The following is a 24,894-nucleotide window of genomic DNA, read 5'->3' on the forward strand; positions in this document are numbered from 1 at the left end:
TCAGTTTACATGCAATGTGAAGGTACAAGCTAACTAAAGAGTGCTAACATTAGCATGCTAACGCAACAATGCAGGACACAGGTGATTGCAGCTCGAGCAAAGGATGCAGGATCATCGGGATGATTTGAAGTACGATGCCTCCTTCCCGACTCGAGGCTGCTCTGAACCGATTATCTGCTCAGATTATTTTGTAGCGCGAGCCGCATGAAGATCAGTATGGAAGTACTGAAGCGCATTGCATTCACCAAATAACTTCTTTTTTTTTGACACATTATCTCTTAATTACAAGATCAGGATCTGATCAGCTGATGTTTCAGAGCGAAGGACAGCGCTGTATTGTGTGTGTGCTGTGTGACAGCTTGAAGCTGTTTCTGCTGTCACCACAGAAAGATGCTAATTAGTAGCACGTTGTCTCTCAGCTCATAAAAATACAGACAGAGAGCTACACGATGAAGGAACAATGGACAGGAAGAGAGAAATAAGAAGCGAATGTGCCGATGAGAGGCAGAATGACAGGAAGGACAAGCGGAGGAAGTCGGAGATTAAAAGCCGAGAGAATGAGATGGAGGCTTGAAAAGGGCGCCCGAGGGACGGCAGGAGGAAGACGTGAGGAAAGAAATAAAAAAAAGAGGAGGATGGTGTGAGAAGTCCGGCGCTCGCCAGCTCTTCTCAAATACTTAATGTCTCCTTCTGTAAAGCAAGCTTTTGTTTCCGCTTAGTTTACAGAAAACGCAGAGAGGACTCTGGGAGAAAATGCACAAGACGGGACCACGACTCAAAGATCCTGAGTGAAATTTGAAAAAACCTCAACCTCAAAAGTTAATGACATGCATCTTATCCCAGCGAGCCCAAACAAAGCCGCCGTCACAGAGCGGTTTCAAACACTCATGAGCGGCGGTTTGCGAGAGGAAAAAGGGGGATCACTTCTCCAATTCTGAGTGTTTCAATCTGTTGTTTTTGTGGCGGTGCATTTCTTTTTTCAATATTTGTTTGCCCAAAACTCTCCCTGCTCTCATGGACGGGGCTTTTCCAACGCACCACTCACTTGACCTCAAGGAAGGAACTCTTACTCACTGCTCAGTTCTTAATATTCTGCTGATTTTGGAATCACCACGGAGTGTAAACATGACATCTTATCGTTGTTTTAAAGGAAACAGAGAATCTGCTCGTTACATCAACAGCTGACGAGCGCCGGCCTGAAGTTCAATAAGAAGTGACCAAACTCTGAACTTTTGTATTCTTCATTTGTGGGAACTCAGCGGAAGCGTCTTCCACAAAGAAGATGACGAGTTAAAGGTACATGCAGTCATTCTGTTATTCCACTTCCTGTTGTTGTTGTTTTTTCTGCCTTGTTAATTATGATTTTGTTTCACGGACAGCGTTGGATTTTTTCCCTCCCTTGTGTTGTTTTTTGTTCCTGTCAGCAGTTCACTGTACAAAGTTAATTTTCTAGAACATTCCTGTTTAAAAAAACTCCCTTTTGCACTATTTAAGATGAGAGAAAATATGAAGTCAGGCTGTGCAATATGTCGCATTGAAGGCAGCGAGCAGCGTTGAACTGCTAGTCTAACAACGATGATTTTAAATGTATTTTAAATATGTGAAATAAATCCTTTTTTGTATGACTTATGTGTACGGTCTCTGTTCCTGCTCGTCATATCTTCCTTTTCTTAGTTTGTATTGTTTCCTGCCCTTTTTATCTTTGCATCTCTTGCACATCTCACTGTATATACCATGTGTCTCCTTTATTCGTTATGAGGATTAGTAGTACATGGAGACAAAGCAACACCAGATGTTTCCACAAAACCATTTTTTTCTGATTTTACACACACACATATTCTTACTCTCCATACTGTTAGACTCTCCTCAGATTCATCCACAGCAGGCTGTCAGCATGCTATTTTGTCCCTTCAGGCTCACCGTAGTTAGTCGTCCTCAGTGTCTCTCTGTAGTCTCAGTCATGTAAAAAAGAAGGACACTGCTGCATCTGTGAATATCTCATTTCACTTTAACAAACTCTCAGACAGCTCAGCTGACGAGTCCAAAGTAATATCCACCTTATGACATCACACATTGACCTTTGTTACCGTTCCTTTGAGCTGTTTGACCTCAGTTTGGGATCCCTAACCACTTCCTGTTTCTCTGCTTAACTTCATGTCCTAACCTCCCATCTACAGGAAGGGCCTTACTGTATTTCAAAATAAAAGCACACAGCAAGTGAAGTACTCTCAGCTTCAGACAGGACAACCTTTCAAAATATATATATATTTATTTTTTTGTTCACTCGGTTCCTGTTTTGACATATTGTTGATAAAGTGATGACAAATACAATTGCGGGTCTGTTGTGTTTTATTTTTAAATTGACCTTCGCTCTGTTTGTTCCTTGTCTGACTTCCTGTCTGGGACGATCTGCTCTGTCCAGCTTGATGCGTGGCTGCAGCAAGCTCTGTCGAAAATAGACTCACAAAGTATTGAAAACGGAGCAGAGTGGAGTGGCGCAGCTGGGAGACAGAACGCAGCGTGTGCAATGGAAACGCCCCTCTAGTAGAGAAGCGTGATCAGCTCACGAGTGCGTGGCACGGACGGAACCCTGCGCTCACAGATTCTGTAAAAACTGCCAGATAGCTATTTGCAGTATTCCCCTTTGTTTTGATGACGACAAACTTCTTGCCTTTACTTCCCAAACGGCCAAACTATTGACTGAATCACATCAAAAATACGTAAAGCCGTTAAGGCGGCGGTGTCGGAAGGAAGGATTCTCCTTTAGATATCTGTAAACATCACTGTAGGGACGTTCTGCTGAGGACATCGCTGTGATCTAAAGAGTATCCCGTGTGCTGCACGAGGGTCACGAGTGCCCTAAACTTTTAGTTCATCTTCATATCTCAGTTTTTCTGAGGCTGTCAGGTGATGTTAACGTGCGGCGCTCTTTCTTCCCTCTAGACCTCCGCAACAGTCACGTGACTGAAAACGGTGAATTTGCACTTTTTAAAAGTAGGGAAAAAAAGCAGAAGAGACGCTTTTTAAGCTTTGCCGTATGCTATCCGGCTATCTGACTAATATTTTTTCCGGCCACGGAGCACTGTCTTTGTTTTCCTACATGCTAACGCTTTCCACTTGTGTTGTAATTCTCTTTCAACTGTCGAGGTGCTGCTTTACTGCGACATGTCATTTAAGCTCTGGGTGGTGATAACAGAGATCCAAAGAGCAGGCAGCTGAAAAGCAGTTTTCTCCACAGTGTGGCTCCGCGGTGCTCTCCTGTGCCTCCTCAGGCATGCCCAGCAGGGGAGGAAACCTCGGGGCGGACCCAGGAAGCTCCAGAGGGATTTTATTTCCCCGTACGCCAGCAGGCAGCCGGCTACTCCTCAGCAGGAGCTGCAGTGAGCTGCTGTGGAAATGACCTGTGCTGCTCTGCTCTCCTCGCTGCAGCCATCGATCTGACACGAGACTGAAAGAGGTTTGAAGCAGCTTTTCTCTCTTTCTAAAACAGCTGAGGGGAGATTCAAGGTAGAGCAATAATAAGCATATCTGAAAGTAGACATCTTAGGTTAGTTGTACAGTCCTGTGAACAAATTGCTCGACTTTTCACTTTTGAATATGTTAAAGGTCACATTTTCTGTGTGTCTCTAGTCTGTCTACAAACCCCCCAATGACGAGAAAAGTCCATCCTCGCTGTCTTTTGCCTGCTCCACTTTTCAGAAAATGTGTGCTCAAAAAGGCTGTGTGGAGATTTTCCCTTCATGACATCACAAAGGGCAGTAACCCCTCCCCCAGGCGCATGACACTCCCACAGCTAGGTGTTTGTTCTGCCCTTTGAGTCCACCTTATCACTGTAAACAATAGGACATGGAGCGAGAAAGCCCGAGACACCCAAGCCCTTCCAGAGAGGGGGCGTGGTCAGACACAGCTCATTTACATATGTAAAGGTACAGACACAGAAACAGCCTGTTCTGAGCAGGGCTGAAATAGAGGGGTTTATAGGCATGATCAAATACAGGATCAGAGTGGATTTAGAACAAGAAACTTCACAGACATGTTTTGAGGAGCTCTGAGACTTATTTACACTGGATGAAGAGGAGGAGGATATGTGACCTTTAAGTTTTGTGATAAATCGTCAACGTTTGTAAATCGTCACAAACCTGCTCTGACAGTCCTGAGATTGTTTGACCCTTCTATTCATCCTTTTCTCCACTTGACATAGAATCACCTGCTCAACATGCAGCTCATATTCACACATGCAAACTTTTTTTCCTGCTTCCAGCCTCAAATCTTTCCTCTCTTCTACCAAACTGCAAGTTACACACACACACCTTTAATCTACATTTATATTTTCTCATGTGATTTGGCGGTGGGACATTGGACTGGTCTTACTTTCTCTGACCTGAATGGAGTGATTTATTTAGAATGAGCAGAACTTTTTTTCAGTATTTTTTTCTTTTGTCCTGACTTCATATTGAAAATCTGTTCACACTGATCACTTGTTGTGTTGAATTTAAGTTTCTATTCAAAAAACCGACATGTCACAATTTTTATTCTCCAGACTTTATATCAGCGTTTTCTTTGTGTGGATGATTTTTTATATAATTTGAAGGACACCGACTGATTGAGGCGAGAAGATGAAGAGTTTTCTGAAAGTTTTCTCTTCCACCAATAGAGGGCAGCAGCACTACTGCAACATGCAGGAGGGCAGTCACTGTCCGGTCAGGTCAGATCTGAGCTGTGTCTGCAAATATGTGCAGAGTGAAAAAGGAACTTGTCACCTTCTCTTAAATCAAATCTGAGTCCCGTCACCTTTCATCAAATAAGACTCAATCAAAGAGTTTTAATCCACATGTTGCTGCTGTTCCAAATCATGTTTCCAACACACAACAGAAGATGAATTCAGTTTAATTACATTTCTTACAAACTGTGATTGATCTATCAGACAGTATGTTTGTGTCAACTGCTGTGAAAGCATGAATCACTGACACACACACACACACACACACACACACACACAGACTCCCCGGGGATGATGCATTGAACTGCACGGAGAGATGGCTCATAAAAGCCGTGGCTCATAACCAATAAATGATCACAAAGTAAATCATTAAGATGATATATGGGGGGCTCAACCAAAGAGGACGAGTTGCTGGGAAATTAGCTTTCAAAAATGTGCTGTAATCTGTCACTGCTGAGAGAGGCTGAGAGCTTTTTTTTATTCCTGTGTGGGAAAATATCCGAGTGTATGCAGCAGGCAGAGGGGGAGATATGTGAGGAGAGAAAGTTTGAGGAGCTCGCTCACTTCTTTTTCTGGTGACTTCAACTTAAAGGGAGAGAGAGGGGGAAGGTGGGGGGGGGGCTCAGTACAAATCTGTGCGCTGTCTCACTCACACAACCTCCAGTCCGTGTTGCGCGTCTGCTCACTCAACTTTTTTTTTTGGTGTGTGTGTGTGTTCCTGATTACAACTCCTCTGCAACTCTCACTTTTTCACTCCCGGCAGCGAGCGGAGGGATGTTCTCTGGAGGAAGGAGGAGGAGGAGGTTACACCCGAGCTGAACATTTTCACCTTGGGAAGTTCGGGAGTCGGGCTGATAACTTTCTTGCTGGAGAGTTTGTGAATGGAGGGAGACTTTTTTACGCACACGCTGAGGTGTTTTTAAAACGGGACAAACTTTTTTCTACTTTGCCTTCAAGGCTCTGGGATTGTTTTATGGAGACTCTCACTCATCGATTCTCTTGATAGGAACTTTCTGGAACTTCTTTATCGCATCTTTTCTTGTTTTGTTTATTTTGTTTATTTATTTTTTTAAATTCTCAGACAGCTTTGACCTTTTTTCGGGATCCTAACTTTCACACCCCGCAGCCACCCCGCGGATTTTCAATAACCATCGCTTTGGACGTAATTTGAGTGGATACCATGCGTCCGGAGAAGCGTGCTGCGCCGTGCCGGGTTTGGGCTCTGGCTCTGGCGCTGCTGCTGTGCGCTGCCTCGGTGTCTGGATGCCCACACAAGTGCAGCTGCTCCGGGTCGCATGTGGATTGCCAGGGTCTGGGTTTGAAGACCGTGCCTAAGGGAATACCGAGGAATGCCGAGCGCCTGTAAGTGAAAAGAAACTTTAAACTGTTGTTATTGTTTCGTCATCATTTACATCTTTTTTTTCCGTCTCTCCTTCAATTTGCCCATCCTGTAATTAAGTTGAAGTCCAACTGGCAGCACGTGGGCTCCATGAAAACTTCAAATGTTGTGTTGACGAGTGTCCAGAGATGATGCGATGTCATATAAACATTTTAATCCGTAAAACCATCCTCAATGAAAAGAAGTTCGTTTTAAAGTTTTAAACTCAACCCTCCTCTCTATATTCACGTCGCTTGTTCGGCTTTCTCGCAAATCCTGCATGAAGTGTGTGTGTGTGTGTCAGCTCCTGACCTGCTGTCACTGATCACAAGAAAACAATCCATTTATTTGTTCTAATATTCTGCATTTAGAGACTCAGTCCTTCCGATCAGCTCACATTCACACCCGGCTCACACAGGAGAGTCTCTTCTTCAGACAAAAAAATAAAACAGGGTCAACTTTTTTTTAAATTTACTTTTTAGATCTAGAGGAAATTAAAGTGTTATGTGTTCATTTTAAATTTTAAATTAAGGCTGCTAACTGGGAACATATTCCTCTATACAAGTTATTCACTGAATTCTAGAGCGTCCCTGAACGTCTGAGCAGTAACTCCATGATGCACTCTGGAGTTTGGTGCTCATGAAACTTGCCCTAAAAAACTAAGTGCTGACCCCGGAGAGCGGAGGCCGTGAAGGAAACGGTGCTGAGGCAGCGTTCACAGCGAGTAGCCTTTGAGATTTGAAACGGGTCAAAATGAAAGGTGGGAAGATGCAGTGAGCCCCTTAAATCTTTTTTTTTTTTTTTTTTTTGTATTCTCTGCACTCCCCTAAGCAGAAAGTCTCCCACACAGGATCCTAAAGTTCAGCCTTGATACTCAGTGATTTGTGTTGAATTTTATTTTCAAACCTGCTGACAGTCAGTGAGTCTCTCATGAAATTCACTCCTGAAGCAGATACAGACCCCTGACAGCCGCCTTCACCGCTGCTGCCTAATCCTGACACGTTCACACCCCCCACACACACACACCTATGCTGTGGAGGTATGGAAGCGATTATGGACGATAAGGGAGCGGGCGAAAGCTCCACAGGGGATCGACAACAGACCTAACGCTGAGACAACAAACTCAATCAGGGGGCTGAAGAGGGGACATGTGGGGCCTTGTTTGTGAGGATGTGGGGGGGGGGGGGGGGGGTTACTGCTGGATATGAGCATGATTCGAATTTGTGTGTGAATTTTTAAGTCGGCCATGTGTGGTTGTAGGCTACATGTTTGTGCATGTTTACTCGTGTGTGATTGGGTTTCTGCTGTGCGGGTGTGTGAGTGTGAACAACGAGCCCCATACCTCCTCCTCCGTCCCACGGTGCCGCTCTGACCTCCCAGGACCTGTTTGGCTTTAACGCAGCAATCCCCCGAAGACATTTACACCCTGGTAAAATAAATAATTAGAGCGGGCTGTGATGGGGAGCCAGGATAAGGGGGTCCCCTGCTTCAAGACCAGGGTCCCCGGGGTGGAATATTTGGGGTAGCAGCGCCCCCTCCCTCCCTCTTCACTCCAGAAACTATGTGTTTATGTTTCCCTGATTTATCCAGGTCAGTGTTTCAGCTGTGACTTTGGCCCAGGGTTGCTCTTTCCCTCCCTTTTCTCTCTCTCGCTCGCTCTGCAGATATATTTTAGGGAGTCTGAGATGGGAAACATTAAAATGGATGAGATTCCAGTTCTAAAGGTTACGGCAGATGGGAAACTTTTCAGGGAAGAGAGATGAGCGTTGTGGCCCTGAGCGGGGATTTGGATTTGACTGCTGGGAGGAGGTCCATGTGGGCGACAGATTCTGGTAACCAAAAGTGCCAAGTTTGTGAAGTTTGGAGTAAAAAAAAAAAAAAAAAACCTCCAAATAAAGTCTGCAAATGATCGTGATATTCATGTCAAGATCTCCAGTTTGAAAATGTCACCAGTTTTGAAAGTATTTGTCGTGAGCTCGGAGAGAAAGGTCTGATGGAAACGTCTGCAGAGGAGCCAAAGTGTGTTTTGAAACGTCCGTCTGTTCCCACTAATAAGTGATCGGCGTCATGCAGACGGATTAGAGGACGTTTGTTATGACAGCGTCAATATTGGGGTAAAAAGAAACAGTTTGCACGGCAACCCAATCTGACGATCCAGATTATAATTCAAAGTCAGGGTCACAGATTGATGTAAACGTATTGAATGTGTTATTCCAGAACTTTCCTGGCACGCAGAAATACACAAAATGTCGCAATGTTGAGGTCACGGGCTGGACACTGGCGTGCATTAATCTGGCCCGCAGAGCCGAAGCCCTCGGAGAAACTGTCTTTAAAGAACACTTCAACTGAATTATTTATGTTTCGGGTCTCAAACTCTCACACTGAGAGCGTTTGAACGACGGCTCTGACCATGTCCTAGCTTTCTCCATCATGACGTTCTTTGTCTTAGCTTGGATTCAAAACACGTACGATGGATGACCCAAAGTGCTGGTTGGAAAATATGCAATCAAAACCATCAGTGTGCTCCAAATACTAAAATGTTCTTTGCTCTTAACACTTAACATTTCTTCATGGAGTTGTCCTGCAAACCATTCAGGTTTTCCAAACCACTGGGTCCTCTGAAATGTCTTGCTCAATAAAAAAAGATATTGTAGCATTTCGGCCTCAATGAAGCTAGAAGAAGTTGTCCAGTTAGCATGTGGGCTAACACACTTGTCATATCTCTGTCTGTCTCTTATCCATGCCTCGTGCATTTAGCATAAGAATCCAGCCAGACATGTTGACACGGAGGAAAATCAAATCCTCACTTTGTGCACAAATCTCCTCCCGGCCTTTCTGCTCCTGTCCACAATAATATACATGAAATGGCCTTAAAGTGGTCTCAATGAATGTTAACGTGCAACTCAGTAGAAATGAGCTGGATGTGATTTGGTCGACCGGGGTCTCCAAGGTTTTGTGGAGCCAAAGTGGAGTCAGAAAAGGTTTGGAAGCACAGCGTTAGAGACTCAACGTTTTGCAGACATGTTCAGCTGCAGAAATGGAATTATAGATATAGAGAACACGGAGAACATGGGACACAGCTTCTCCCCCCCCTCATAGTAGTCTAACCACAGCAGAATACTATGCAACAAAACCACAAGACATGTGGTGTTTGAGAAAGAGACACGGCTCGGGCCTTATCTCGGGTGGAAAATCTCTCTCTGACTACGGCTCCACACTGCTCGCTTTATCGCTCTCCGGAGCCACATGTACCAAATCAAACCGATTCGCTGAGACTCTGCGGAGGTTTCTGAAAACAAATGTAGAGAAGCAGAGGTCGGACAGAGAAAAAGAGACACAGAGAGGGAGGGCTACCCGACACAGATTGAGGGTGAAACAAAAGAGTGACTGACCAAAAGGCAAAAATAAAACCTGAGGAAAGACTCAGGTTTAACGTCGAATAGGGAGCCAGTTGCATCGGTGGAGAGAAGTCGATGAAATTGGAAAAGCGTTGGCGCTGTAAAGGTTAAAAAAAAAAAGAGTCAGTGTACTGTCTTTACAGCTGTGTGTGTAACTTTAAATCCAGTTCACTTCCTCCGACACCACGAGAGAAAGGTGCGGCTAACGTTTAGCTGCTGCATGAATCTGTGTTTTTTTGTTTTTTTTTAAAAGCTCAGTTTTCCTCACTCCTGTAAACAGAGCATTTGGAAAGGTTAACGAGAGAAAATCACTGGTGGCCTCGTCTGTTCACACACACACACACACACACACACACACACACACACACACACACACACACACACACACACACACACACACACACAGGCAGCCTCGCAGATTACCCCAGGCCAGTCAATTCTGTAATGCCCTCCTTGGGAAGCCACTTGAGACCTCATTTGCATCTAATTTGAGTGGAGGACTTACTGTGGGAGGATGGGGGGGGGGGGTGGGGGGGCTTAACAGGCTTAACGATGCTGGCTAAAGTGAATTGGAAATCGTAGGGACGGCTTTTCTCTCCTGTGTCTAATTCACACCTGCCCTACAGGGATTGCATCGACACACAAACCCCGGAGTGTTGATTTTTTTTTTAGAGGCGCAAATTCCAAACTGCTGCCGAGACTCTGGGAACTCTGGAGGGAGTAATCAGGATCACTCTTAGTTTAATGTGTGTGTGGGTGAATATATATATATACATGTGGTGTTAAATGTCAGAACTTTTCTGTTTGCTTAATTGATTACAGTTTTGTAAATTCTGGAGGTAAAGTCTGACTGATAGTTTTCTGAGATGGATGCTAATGCAGATGTTCGTCGGGGAAAATACCGTTTGTGTGGCCAATAAAGTGCTGACTTAATCGATATACAAGAGGGAATCTGTCTATTTTGTTTTATTTTGAAAATGACAGGACACTCGGTGATTGATTGATGCATGCTGTGGGCTCCATCGAAAATAGACCCGGTGCGTATTTAGAGCAGAGCGTTGTGTTGCTGCTGGAGCGTTCCTTAGGCGGGCCGCGGTGCTCGCTGTGGAAACAGAAGCTTTGACTAGAGTGGAGGCGAACGGCGGCGAGGTGCACGGCGCTGACAGAGTCTCGCATGCACGGACTGTGTGGAAATCGCGAGACGATACCTCGACTGTTGGGAGTTATTCGCTGCCTCCAGAGTGAACTAAACCCAAGTACTCTTTATGAAATGATTATCAGTCAGGGTTAGAAGTGAGGGCGTCCAAATGATTGATTTTCTGTACACGAGCATGTATATGTGTCCATAACCGTGTTTGCAGTTGAATGAGTTCACCGTTTGTAGCGGCGTGCGGCCCGAGCCAACTCTACACAAACTCAAGTCTGAATTTAACTGCCTATTTTTCTGTTCCCGCGCTTACGGCGCTCGAAAAGTTTTGGAACATGTTTTACGAGCAACACCTTCTCTCCTTTCTCTGCTTCGTCCCGGCTAACACTCTCTCTTTATTTCTTTTTATTTCTCGTCCTGGCGTTACGTCACAACCGTCATTTTGTGTCTCTTCACATCTTTTCCCTCCTTCCCTTTTTCTTGTTTTGTTTTCCTCTCTGTTTTTCCGGCCCTCTTGCTTCTTTTTTTTTTTTTTTTTTTTTTTACCTCCGCCTCCTCCTTCAACACACACTTCCACACACCTTCAGTGCGCCAGCAGCATCTCTCCAGTCGAGTTTTCACAGCTCCCATTTCCCGACAGCGTGCCAACCTACCACGGAGAGCTCAACAATAGGACCATGCCAGTGAGTGTGTGTGTGTGTGTGTGTGTGTGTGTGTGTGTGTGTGTGTGTGTGTGTGTGTGTGTGTGTGTATGTGCAAGCATTGGTTAGTGGGTTTGTGTGTTTTTGTAAAATGGACACACAAACACACACGTTCCAGCTCCGGCTTCTGGCTCTTATCAAAGCTTGGTGTTGATTGGTCAACGGACGCTGTAACCACCACACCCTCGGCTGTGGAGCTGCATTCCATGGTGGGACTGGAATCTTTGTGTGCGTGTGTGTGTGTGTGTGTGTGTGTGTGTGTGATCTTTGAATTCTCTCATGCTAACCTGTGCGTGAAGCAGCAGACCAGCCAATTTGTGCTGACACAGTTCCTGTCCCCTAAATTTGGAATCATTTGAAGGAATCAAAACCGATCGGTAATCACTGACGTGCCGCGGGCTTCACTTAACTCTTGGCTGCGCTCCATTTCAGCTGTGACTCAAGCCTTCGATTAAAGTTAATGCATTAAATATTGTGTCGTATACGGCTGCTAGCAACAGCCAAGAACGCTTAGGGCGCACTCACACTAGGCCCAGTTGTCCCGCAGCGTGCTTAAACACAAAGGCTGAAGGCTGCTGTGAGAAATAACGGCGTAAAGACGTACTCACGTCTCATGAGATGACCTCCTTACATAGTGCAGTATAGATGATTGGTGGACATGAGAGAGACGGCATTCTCCCTGTTGGAGGTTATTGTGCTGTTCGATCGACTTTGAAACGACGGTTTAAAGGTGGAAAAGTTACATCAACCAACTTTTAAATCTCCCCAAACATCTCCTCCCTGTGTCCACAAACACACAGTTACCGGTGTTCAGGGTCTGTCTAAGATCTGAGATATTTCAGTGAGACTCACGTTTGTATGTATGCATATAGAGCCTGCCTCCAGCCAATCAGCGATGTGCTTTTTTTTTTACACTCGTTCTATACTTGCATGCTTCTCTTCGGGAAGCTTCAGGCGGCACACACGCCGTGGTTAGCTGCTGAACAAAAGCCGTCACTGAACAAAGAAACTTCTTTACTGTTATCGTGGTGATGTAATACATGCGAGGAGCAGCCCAGTGTTATTGCTAAATCAGACGAGTCTAAACTAAGACGTCGAAACCACAATGAGCTTGCTGTTCTCGAGCAGCCTCTTAAAGTCACGCCTATCATCTGCGGGCCATCTCGCGGTAACCGTCCTGCGCCCTTCCAACTGTGTTTGTTTCACTTATGGTACGCCAAATGGCACAGGCGAGGGTAACCGATGTTTAGGCTCTGATTCTAGGTCAGTGGGTGATATTCACTTCCCCGAGTCTCTCCAGTGTGCGGGCAGCTGACCTTTTCTATATAATGACTTTCAGTCTGCCAAGTCGGCAGCCAGCTGGCGCTCGCAGCGGGCTCTGCCCTTCTGGGAAACAGAGCCGGCTGGCAGTGTTAAAATACACACACACTGATTCTATACACACGACCAGGGGGAGAGGACTACACACTCGTGGTGAATGTATGGAAAACCATCAGGCCCGTATATGAATGAACACTTTGAAACTCTGCACCCTGGTTATTCTGCACTTGTGAGGACCCGTTCTAACATCACCACTTCAACAAACTCAAAACCTGCCCTGATAAAAACATGACTCTTTCCATTTCGACTTTTCCTCGGGCTGTCAAACGATTCTTTTTTTTGTCCCGGCTCTGGCTGCAGATGAGTCTACACGGTTGAGTCGTGGGGTCCATAAGAGGCCATGAGGTAAGGTTGGTAGTATTAGCGTTGTCACTACCTGGTCAGCTCAGGTAAACAGAGTCTGGATCTGTTGAAGGTGGCGTCGCTGTTTTGGTTGCGTTGGCGACTACAGGTCATAAAGTAGGTTATGTAACTCATCAGGAGGACATGGGGGGGAGGGGGGAGGGGGGAAGGGGGGGGGGGGGGATGAGCGGTGGAGTTAGCTGCGGGGCGTCCTAGCTTCGGTTATATTTTGATATCAGGTTTTTACAAATAGCCTTTTAATCATGCTTCATTTTCTAATTTGCTACACAAAACTTTAATCTGCTCTTCTCACATAGTGATTATCTTATCTTCACCGAGATACACACACAGGTAAAAAAAACCTGCACTTCTCTTACATGCCTGTCCCGCCTTGCATACAGTATGTTGAAATATTGCAACGACGACGTGATGCATTTACAGCAGGGACGCACAGACCGCGGCCCTCTCTCTCCCCTGCTCTATCTCTCTCCCTCTCTCTCTCTCTCTCTCTCTTGTGCGCGCGTGGCAATTTCTGAATAACTAAAAACCGTGGAGATATACTTGGACGGCCTTATCATGTATGTGTTGGAAACACTGCATTAGGGCAGTAGTGTGTTGTGTTTATTTTTAAAGTGAAAGTGAAATGAGACGTTCAAAGAAGCCGTGGAACTCGGGCTGCAGGACGATGCTGCTGCGCCGACCTCTGACAGTTTCTGCATTCACAGATCTTTACTTTATTCCAACTTGAGTCCTCTCTGTGAAGTTCAGGCCAAATGTTTTTCATTTATTCAAGGCACATGTCGCGTTAAATCATAACTAAGTAACAGCGGAGCTTTACCTTGGAACATTTCTACCAGAAGGAATGAAAAAAAACGAGTTATCAGACGGGCAAACGTGTGCAAGAAACGCTTGAACAAAACCATTTTACTTTAGAAATGAGCAGACAGTTGACTAACTGAATCTTTCTTTTCTGTGTGTGTGTGCGTGTGTGTGCGCGTGTGTGTGTGAGCTGAAGAACTGAAAGTACGGGTCAAAGTTGGACCACAGAGAAGGCAGCTTAACGGTGATGGATGGTTTCAGAGAACAATTTCTGTGATAATTTCACAGTTTGCCTTAATTTTCTCTTCAAAGCAGCTTTTTCTAACCTGCAGGTTGTTTCAGCGTGTTTCAGAGTCCAGCAGCATGTGGTCTCCGCTCTTTTTTAAAAAAGCCATTTAACTGCCTTATTACATCCCTCACTTTGTAAAGTTATATTATTACAGATAGGAATTTCAGTTTGATGTCCAAGACGACTAAAATAAGATTTTTTTTTTTCACTCTCAAAGAACTCTTTGAAGTCGTGAAGACCAGCCAACATGTCCCCACGCTCCAAGAATATCTGGACTCACAAAGATAGCACACACACACACACACACACACACACACACACACACACACACACACACACACACACACACACGGGACATTTATGCACACACATGCATGGAAACAGGGGGCTGCATGCATGGGGCCACACACACGGTGCACCCTCATCATTAGGCTGCACACACACACACACACACACACACACACTCTCACTCTTTTTAACAGTTTAAACATGCGATTAGTTGTAGATGGAAAGTTTGAGGCTGTGTCACACAGAAACTACTCGAAGTCACGAATGACCTTCTGTGACTTTCCCTCAAAACAGAAGTCCACAGCGCAGAGGACTGAGTGTGTGTGTGTGTGTGTGTGTGTGTGTGTGTGTGTGAGTGTGTGAGTGAGAGAGAGAGAGCGTGTGTGTGTGTGTGTGTGTGTGTGTGTACAGTCGTTTGATGTTAACAAGCTATGCCACTGTTTTGTTAGGCCACTGTCACCAAAGCAACACATTATATCCCTGCTGCAGGGACTTTCTTTTCTCAGTGTGTGTGTTCCTGGGCTCCCCTCGACTGTGTGTGTGTGTGTGTGTGTGTGTGTGTGTGTAGGTGTGTGGGTGCTTCATTGTGTTTATGTGTGTGCATGCAATATGTGCATAAACGAAGAGAGTACAGAGAGAGTGTGACCTACCCAATAATTTTCCTTTTCAGTGCAATGTTCAGCAAAGTGACAGACTGTTTATGTTTGACTGAAGCTTACAGGGAAACTCATCATCGCCGTCTCTCCCTCTCCCTCTCACTCTCTCTCTCTCTCTCTCTCTCTCTCTCTCTCTCTCTCTCTATCCCTCTCACTCTCACTAGCTCTCTCGCTCTCTCTCTCTCTCTCTCAGGGTTTGTCTCTTTCATTCACTTCCTCATCCTCACTTAGTCGCCCTTGTTCCTGACTTGGCCTCAGTCTGTTTAGGAAGCAGCAGTCCTTGTTCTTGTCAAGTGGCCTCTTGTCTGCCAAATTACCCCTCCACCCCCACCTCCAGCCCGCCTCGTTCACTTCCGTGCAGCAGCAGTAAATCTACACAAAAGAAACGCAGCCCTATAAACTGCAGCAAAGAAAAGGAGCTAACCAAACACAGCGCCGGTTTACAGCCCCGTCGGCTCGTGCAGCGCTAAAAGAAGGGGATGCTTGCAGGCGACTCCCAAATGTGGTCAAGCCCGCGCGGTTAACAGCGACGGCAAACTATGAATTTCCTGAGGTTGAGTGGCGTTAACATCGCATAGAGACTGAAATAAAGTGTGATCGACAGAAAACAAAGCAGCAGACGATGGAACACAGACAGGACTCTAGATTTTAATAATATCCAATCAGTCAGGGACGCTTAATGCAAAAAGATCCATCAAAGACGGAAACACAAGAAGGAACATAATAAATCAATCAAATTTTAAGCCAATGATGAATAATAGGAAATGAAAACTGATGCACAATCAGAGAAAAATAATTAATGGAGGCAGAAAAAAGTCAAGAATAAAGGTGCAGATATGAGTTACGAGCATTGACTGTAAATATTAAAGGACGAAGCCTGAGTGATGTCACCCATCGATGGCGGTCTCCATGCTGGAAATGCTGTCTCAGCCTCACTTTCAGTCAACCTAACAACAGGCTGAGAGCTGGAGCTGAGGCGGGTTTTAAGCCTCCTGACAAACCGTTACACCGCGCCCGCCTGTCAATCATGTCAGCTACATGCCTTATTGTGAATAACTCTTATCCTTCATCAAATCAAAACTGATGAGTCATCAAAACATTCACCCCCCCCCGTACAGTGTGTGCAGATTGAGACATGAGCTAACCAGACCTATTTGGTTTTTTGAACCAGGCTGGAAACATGTTAATCTCTGCTGTAAAAACAGGCTTTTTTGAATGGACCTCCAGTGGACACTCAAGGAACTGCAGGATTTTGTACTTCAGCATTGGCTTCATTTTTCAACACCGGAGGTCGCCTGTTGGTTAAGACATATTTTGCATCCTTCAGACAGGCTGAAAGTGAGCGCCCTGCAGCCTTCTGTTGGAGTTATTATTTCAATGACTCTTTGATTGTCCCTGCTGTCTGTCATTGCAAATTCCCAGAATGATTTGGTTTCTTATTCGCACAAACAGAGGAGGACTCTGTGCCATTGTGAGCAGAGCGTGGTGCAGAACAGACAAATTGTTAAATGTCAAGTGTCAGAATGTTTCCGAGAAGCATGCAGAGCCCACACGAGGAACTCTCTCTCCAACAGTGGGGTGAGTGTGTTGACGCGGGGGCCGTGAACTCATCACATCACACAAAGCTTTGTCTTCTGGGCAGATCTTTCTCTCTGTCGTTAGCTAACGTTTGCTTTTGCTGTGTCAGTTCTTCTGTGCTGTAATGTACAGGGGCCATGTTGAATCCTAAACAACATGGCCGTCGCTGTCTGTAGGGACTTGGGTTGTCTTGTAGGTTCCTCAGGTTTGTTGGTGGGGACGGCCTGCTGCTGTGGACCCTACGGCAGCAGAAGCCAGTCTCTCATGTAGACGGAGCTCCCCCCCAACCTTCAGCGAGGTGATCTGGCACCACTCCCACCCGACGTCCCTGACGTCCAGCCACCATCATCAGACTGTGTCGTCCCTAAACCACCGCTATCCTCATTCATGCACGGCCTGCTCCGACCTCCACCTCAGCAGCAAGGAAGTGTGGACAGGAACGTGAGGAATACAAAATAGAAATCCTTCCTGCATATTATCCCATATGACCTTTTGTAAAGCGTCTCGAGGTAACACTTTGATGGATTGATTGAACGGGAGGGTCAAAGTCTGGAAGTTGGTCTGGTAGCTGGAGAGCTGCCAGGTCACATCCCGAGTACGGCGGCCGAGGTGCCCTTAAGCAAGGCATTGAACCCCCAGCAGCTCTGGCGCGCTCCCTGTGTTGCAGCCTCAGTCTTGACATCTCTCCGTAATGCAGTCAGGTCTATGTGTGTGAGAAGCATGTCTCTCGATAACAGAGTGTAGACCAGATTTTCCCTCATGGATTAATAAAGTATGTAAAAAAAAAAAAAGGAGGACACACAGAAATCTTGGGCAGGTGGCGCTGAACGGGAAACAAGCGGTAAAAATAGAAGCCCATCCAAACCATTAGACTGCTTTCTATATTTGAAAAGAGAACTACATAAACATCCCACACAGATGTTTGCATGTGTCTCGTCTTCGTTGATCTTGAACGTACACACACAGGTCCTCTTCAGGGCTGCAGCCAAACCGCCTTAAAATAAACGCTGTGGCAGCACAGTGAATCCTGTATTTATTTACAGGATGTTTGGCCGGTAGAGTTTCATATTTAAGGAATCGGAGTGAACATGATACTTGCTGTGAACCGTCCTCTAACCTGCTGTGTGTCATTTTAAAAAGGAGAACTCATCAGTTGTTCCTCGCTGGTTCTGATCTGTCCACATGCCTTTGTGCCGTGTGTGTGAGTGTGTGTGTGTGTGTGTGTGTGTGTGTGTGTGTGTGTACGATGTGAATGATCAAAACCTCCCAGTGATGATTGGTGTGTGTCCCAGAGAGCAGATCTGTAGTAGGAGAGAGTTCACTTCATATTAGCGTCACAATGACAGAAATTCAAAACAGCAGCTAACGGTCGCTAAGAAAACCAAAAAGTTCCAAAAAACGTAAAATGTTCCAAAATGTGAAGAGACTTGTTGTCTCTTATGGACTCTTGTTTTCTATTGCGGACTCTTGTGGACTCCTATGGCCTCTTGTTGTCTCTTGTTGTTTCTCGTTGTCTCTTGTTGTCTCCTGCGGACCCTCGTGGCCCCATGTGGCCTCCTGTTGGACTCTAACAGAGACTGAGCATGTCGTTCCTCTGAATGTTTTCCGTGCTGACGTCTTTATTTACGTGACATTCAATCGTTTACACGGCGACCACGGTTGGGGGTCTCTGCTCGTAAACACGAGCTCGTCTTTGTCAGTTTGATCCCAAACATAGAAACTACAGTTTACGAGTTTACATTCCCGGGAAATATTTAATACAGACGCCTGTTTTCTGTTTGAGGATTTGTGATCATCAGACTAATCCAGCCATGATGCAGGCTGATCCTAACGCAACAACAGACACCTGAAGCTCGGTCCCAAGGTAACTGGACTCAACGTGTCACCTCTCCTCCCCCTAAAGACTTCAGCTCTAAATGAACTGGTCTGTGGATCTGTTTAGAACTGCAGAAGCCTCCATGTCAGCCCCTCTTGTGGCCTCTTGTTGTCTCTTGTTGTCTCCTGTGGACTTTTGTTGACTCCTGTGGACTCTTGCTGACTCTTGCGGTCTCTTGTGGACTCTTGTCTCTTATGGACTCTTGTGGACTCTTGTTGACTCTTGTTGTCTCTTGTGGACTCTTGTGGACTCTTGCTGACTCTTGCGGTCTCTTGTGGACTCTTGTCTCTTATGGACTCTTGTGGACTCTTGTTGACTCTTGTTGTCTCTTGTGGACTCTTGTTGTCTCTTATGGCCTCTTGTGGACTCTTGTTGTCTCTTGGTCTACATTCTTTACATTTTCCGACTGGGTTGGATTCTCTGTGGAGAGAAAAAGTGTTAAGTTACTTAAAGGAAGAATGTGTGACTTTTTGATCCAGTAGATGTCGCCCTTGAGCTCATTGTTGTGTTAGCATGCTAATGTTAGCGCTCGTTAGTTAGCTTGTAGCTTCACATTGCATGTAAAGTGACACAGAATGAGCGTGATCTAAAAACTCTTACTAACATCCAAATAATCAGTGAGTATGTTCTTCTTCTTCTCTCTAGTCCTTGACTAAAACAGCTTTTATACACAAGGGGAGGAGCCGGCCGTCCAGTCCATGTAAACACGGCTCTGACAACAACACAGCCAGCGGGACTCAAGCTTCTCACTCATTGTAGACAGTCATGACTCAGAGAGACATTTACACAGGATAGACTGGAGTTATGATATATTTATAAATGTCATTATGCCTTTAATGCGGCTTGTATTTCGAAAGGAAACGATTATCTCTAATTATAAGATAAAACAAATCTCCAAACATTTTAAGCGGATAGATTGCAGCTGTAACAAAGTCTAATCCTGAATCACTCTGACGCCCGTCTCTGCTTTTTGGTGGTAGACTCACTGGAGGAAGAAGGCAATTAGGATTCCTTATGAAACGTGGAGGTTTAGAGAGCGAAATTGAGCATACCTATCGAGAGAGAGAGAGAGAGAGAGAGAAAGAAGGGACGAGAAAGGAAGAAGTAGAAGAACTGGATGGAAAATAAGGGCAGGAAGGGAACGCATTTGTAAATGAAGCGTTGGACGAGGATGAAAGGGAAAGGATGGAGGGATGGAGAGATAAGGATGCAAAAAAGGAAATGTCACAGTGTTTGGGATAGATAGAGACAGAACAGAGAGAGGAAACTGTTTGTGCTAGAAATCCCCTTATTGTTGCAACGATAGGAACAAAAGGAGGTCACGAAAACAACGAGAGGAGAGTTTAAAAAAGAGGAGAAACAGAGAGAGAGAGAGAGAGAGAGAGACAAACAACCGACCGGGCAGTAACCCCACATGTCAGAAACATAAACCTCCGTCTTCTCTTAATATTTCTCGTGTTACCGCAGCGGTGGTCGCTCAGACTTTCCATTTCATGAAACTCTCGGGACTCTTTGTCACCTGATCGGTCATTTGTTTAACGTTCTCTGTCTTCTCTCAGTCTCTGTGGTGTAGCCGACCAATAAAGCTGTGCTGCAAGTCAACCAGCCCCCCCCAACACACACCTAACCTGTGTGACTCTGTACACACACACACACACACACACGTGCCTGTAATGGAAACAAACAAAGGTCAGAGCTGTTGTTCTGCAGCGTCTTGTTGGTCGTCTGTCTACCAGCTGTTCAGTGAAGTTTAAAGTGAAGTTGGGTGGACACACACACACACAGACACACCCACACAGACACACACACACAGACACACACACACACACACAGGCACACTTCAGCACCAGGTGTTTAACAAATGGACGTCTGAGTACGAGCTTTAAGTCTTAGAGATCTTTTAAGAATTCATCTTCCATCGCTGCAACACCTGTTGGTTTGACCTGATAACTGGTCTCATATCTGGCAAACCGAGGGGCGTCCAAAACGGCCGTGTGGGGGTGCCTTAAAACCGACGACTTTCTCTCTCTCTCTCTCCCTTCTCGACAAATCCAGAGCATTCAGTACCTAATCTAAAGTTAGATGGAGGACATACTTGTGCAAGACACTTGACCCCGAGTTGCTCCCGCTTGAATGTGTAGGTGTGAAAGCGCTTTGTGTCATCAGAAGACTAGAAAATAAATATACAAGCCATTTTGAAGTCCATTTACCATTTGCATCGCTCTCCACCTGCCCCTCCATCCTCGCTGTTTGTTTGTGTGCGGAGTCGTTTCCCTGGTGAGAGCATAAAGAAGTTTCCACTGTGAATGAGAGAAAGAGAGAGAGAGAGAGAGAGAGAGATGGAGATAAGGATGAAGAGAGCAAAGGAGAACGCTGAGAAAAAAAAAAGAGAAGTGTAGGAAAAATGTAGCCGACTGTAAACGAGTGAAAGATTTAGATAAAAGAGCAGAGATTAGGAGAAAAGAGAAGCAAAGTGTTTAGTCAACTGTGAAACAGTGAAAGATAAGGCACAGGAGACGGAGAGAGAGGGGGGGATTAGAGGGAGGCTGGGAACATTGGGGGGGAAAGTGGCTGTGAGGGAGTGACAGTAAAGAGCCGAGGAGACACTTCAGATGACTGAAGGGATGGAACACATAGTGAAAGATTGTTGGAGGTGGATGAATGTGGAGTGATGGAGAGCAGAGGTTTATTGGGAGTCTGCTCCTGGTTCTGATCATCGTCAGGATGTTTACACAGAAACCTGGTTCTTCACATCCCTGTAAACGTGATCAATACTCGTCTCATGCTTTATTATTACCGCGTCTTATCTGTGCAGGCGTCTGTGATGTTCTTTTTTTTTTTTTAACACAAACTGCAGCACTTTAGAAATCTGCATGCTTTGCTCTATTAAACGGCAAAATGGCGTCTCCACCTCCAACTCGGGGTTGAGTGTCATCTCATCAAGACGGCGAACATAAAACATGTCGTCACTTGCAAGGACAACGCCACAGAGAGGGGTGGAGGGGAGAGATGGCCGTCGTCTTTTCGGCTGGTCTGGGCGGGTGATCGGGGATCGGGCAAACGGGAGACTGAGAGTGTGGGATCTGTCTCGGGCTTTAATGTACCCGAACTGATTACGGCCCAGACTGGACCTGGAATAAGAGGGATGTGGGAGAGGGATGTGCCGAGTTGAATAGGAAGGGATGAGGAAGGAGGGAGGGTTGAAGGAACTGAGACTGAGTGTGGTGAGGTGACCATGTATAAGGACTCCTGTCAGCTAATTGAAGGTGTGGTTTAGGCAAACTTAAGCTAATACATTAACTTCATCTCACCTTGGACTGGTGTCAGCTTGTCACCGAGTAGGACAACGGAGCTTTGGGTGTCGATATACGCAGCCGTGACATGTGGAACAGGGTCGTCCTCATGGAGTTCACATACACACACAGTCAGACGTGTACACACACACACACACACACACACAGCGCTGTTCTCCCTGGCTGGCTCAGTTTATCCTGTCTCCCCCCCCCCCCCCCCCCCCCCCCCCCCCTTCCTCTGAAGATTGAAGGGGGGGGGGGGGGGTCACACCTCCCCATTACTCCTCTGGGACATCAGATTGAAGGTGAAACATCACACGTGCGTAAATAGCTTGTAGCGACGGTCTGAACAGGGCTAATGTTGCATTTGTCCTCTTTATTCCTTCTGCTTAAACAGCATCTGAAGTCATGCTTTTATCAACAAGTGTTTCTGTACGGTGACCATCACATTGAGTGAAGTTTTGCAACTATCCATTAACCTGGAGCCCTTTAAGGAGCCCTGGTGGACCCTCTTTAGGTCTTTGTGTAGTTCCCTGCCCCGGTCTCAAGCCGGAGTATGGCTCTTATTAGCGCTCCTCTCCGCGGCAGCTCGTGGAAACCTTTTGAAACCTAATATGGTCTTAAATCAGATTTATAAATGTTTAGGTGTATTATGAAAAACACACACGCAGGCGAGCCCGGCAAAACCAGACAGTTTGTGTGTGTGTGTGTGTGTGTGTGTGTGTGTGTGTGTGTGTGTGTGTGTGTGTGTGTGTGTGTGTGTGTGTGTGTGTGTGTGTGTGTGTGTGTGTGTGTGTGTGTGTGTGTTGTTTGTCTGTGCTCCCATGTGTGCGTGTTTTTCTTTTCCTTGCCCTAATTCCTCCAGTACGACAGCGTTTCAATAAACAGGGAACAAGTCTACGCTCACACACACACACACACACACACACACACACACACACACACACACACACACACACACACACTCTTGGGCAGTCAGTTCATGTTGCAGTATGCATACATTGTGCAGCCATAGTTAAAACAGATTGAATGACAGCCAGGAAACACGATAAGCTTTTAAACTCTGATGATGGAAAGAGAAAATAATTTCATCCCACTTCTGCTGGAGAGTTTGTTTCTCATAATTCAGAGCAGCAGGAGCTGAGTGTGTGTGTGTGTGTGTGTGTGTGTGTGTGTGTGTGTGTGTGTGTGTGTGTGTGTGAGTGTGAGTGTGAGAGAGAGAGAGAGAGAGTGTGTGTGTTTGCTTGCATATTCTCCCGGTAACTTTACGGTAGGAGTGTTTGTGTGATTCGGTTTCTGTTTGTTTGTGTCTGTATGTTTCTCTCTCTGTGTGTGTGTGTGTGTGTGTGTGTGTGTGTGTGTGTGTGTATTGTGTATGTGTGTGTTTGTGTTGTTGATGTGTGTGGGCTCACACGCTGTGGGGCATTCTCACGCTCTGTGCTGCTGCCACATTCACTAATTCCACTGAGCGAGAACACACACAGCGGCACACAATCACACACACACACACACACACACACACTTTGTGGGTCTTCTTTGATGAAATGTGCGGAATCATGTTTTGTGTTCTCCAGCTCGTTCTCTGTAATATTTATATCATGTTCTTAATTAACAGTCCCATGATCGACCCCTCTGTCTCTCTCTCTCTCTCTCTGCAGGGATCTGAACAAAAACAACATCACCAGAGTCACTAAGGTGGACTTCTCTGGCCTCAAGAACCTCAGGATTCTGTAAGTGTGTTTGATTCTTTAAACATGTCGTATTGATAAAGAGCTTCAGTTCCTTCGGACATTTTGTCAAATGTTTGGTGGCGTCGGATGTTTCCAGATATGGTCATTACTGCCAAGCAGCTATGTCCTATTTTAAAAAATTAAGCCCATGTTGAAGTGTAAAATCCTGCAGTTCCTCGAGTGTCCACTAGAGGTTGGCTGCAGAAGCACAGGAAGTCACTTACACACCCATTCAAAAACGCCTGTTTTTACAGCAGAGATTAACATGTTTACAGCCTGGTTAAAAAAACCAAATAGGTCTGATTAGCTTATGTCTCGATCTGCACACACTGTACGGGGGGGGGTGAATGTTTTGATGACTCATCAGTTTTGATTTAATGAAGGATAAGAGTTATTCACAATAAGGCGTGTAGCTGACATGATTGACAGGCGGGCGCGGTGTAACGGTTTGTCAGGAGGCTTAAAACCCACCTTAGCTCCAGCTCTCAGCCTGTTGTTAGGTTGATATTTACAGTCTATGGTCCATTGTGGCGGCGCTTATTTTCCAAACAAATGTTCAGTGCAGTTCAGAGATTTTTAAGATAATCTTTCCCTTAATAAAAGCATAAAAGCTTTACAAGTGTTAGCATCATCATACCTAGTTGTACCACGAGTTATCTGTGTTTAAGCAGAAACTAAACGTCCAAAGAGGACATGGATTTTAACTCCAGCACACACCAGCAGGTCTTTCTTTTTCCTCTCTGTGACCTGTGTTTGTGGCTTTACAAGGAACCCCATTAAGAAACGCAACCCCTCCATGCTGGAGCAATTAAGCTAATGCTATATTTACCTAATGGGCCTGTATGTGGCTATAGGGGGAGCGGGTCTCTATAAAATCAAAGTTTGTCGTCCTAATGAGGGATTCAGTGCAGGGGAGAATGCAGAGGTCCAATCAAAAGAGGTACATTAGTCATTACTGAATATTTAGGAGGTTGAATAATAGACTTACTGTGAGCTTACATGCTGCAGGACTCGGTGAAACAACCACACGGCAAATATGACATACAGGGGTTATTCAGCTGCTGCAACAAGGCTGTAATATCTGACAACTGTTTGCAAGTGTGAGTAATGTAACTCAGTGTCCTCTCTTATCTCCAGCGTCTCCCTGAGCAACAGTTTGGGAATGCTGAAATTGAATGTTTTGCAGTATCGGGATTCTCAGACAGATAAGAACGCATTTCATAATTAAGAAGAAATACGCTCATGAGATTCCTCCTTTAAAAGAAAGAATGTGCAAAATGTTCCACATAAATATATCAT

General features: G+C 45.5%; 1 protein-coding gene across 1 annotated transcript in view; it reads left to right on the top strand.

Annotated features, from left to right (window-relative positions):
* Positions 1 to 5,382: 5,382 nt before the first annotated feature.
* The window catches only part of slit3 (slit homolog 3 (Drosophila)), a 241,704-nt gene continuing 222,192 nt past the window's right edge, over positions 5,383 to 24,894 (top strand). The window contains exons 1-2 of the mRNA XM_061048549.1: positions 5,383 to 6,082; positions 23,524 to 23,595. Of these exons, the coding sequence (XP_060904532.1) occupies positions 5,901 to 6,082; positions 23,524 to 23,595 (254 nt within the window). The 5' untranslated portion in view covers positions 5,383 to 5,900. The remainder of the gene's footprint in view (positions 6,083 to 23,523; positions 23,596 to 24,894) is intronic.

The sequence above is a fragment of the Labrus mixtus genome, chromosome 10 (genome assembly GCF_963584025.1).
Source record: "Labrus mixtus chromosome 10, fLabMix1.1, whole genome shotgun sequence".
In the NCBI taxonomy this organism is placed as follows: domain Eukaryota; kingdom Metazoa; phylum Chordata; class Actinopteri; order Labriformes; family Labridae; genus Labrus; species Labrus mixtus.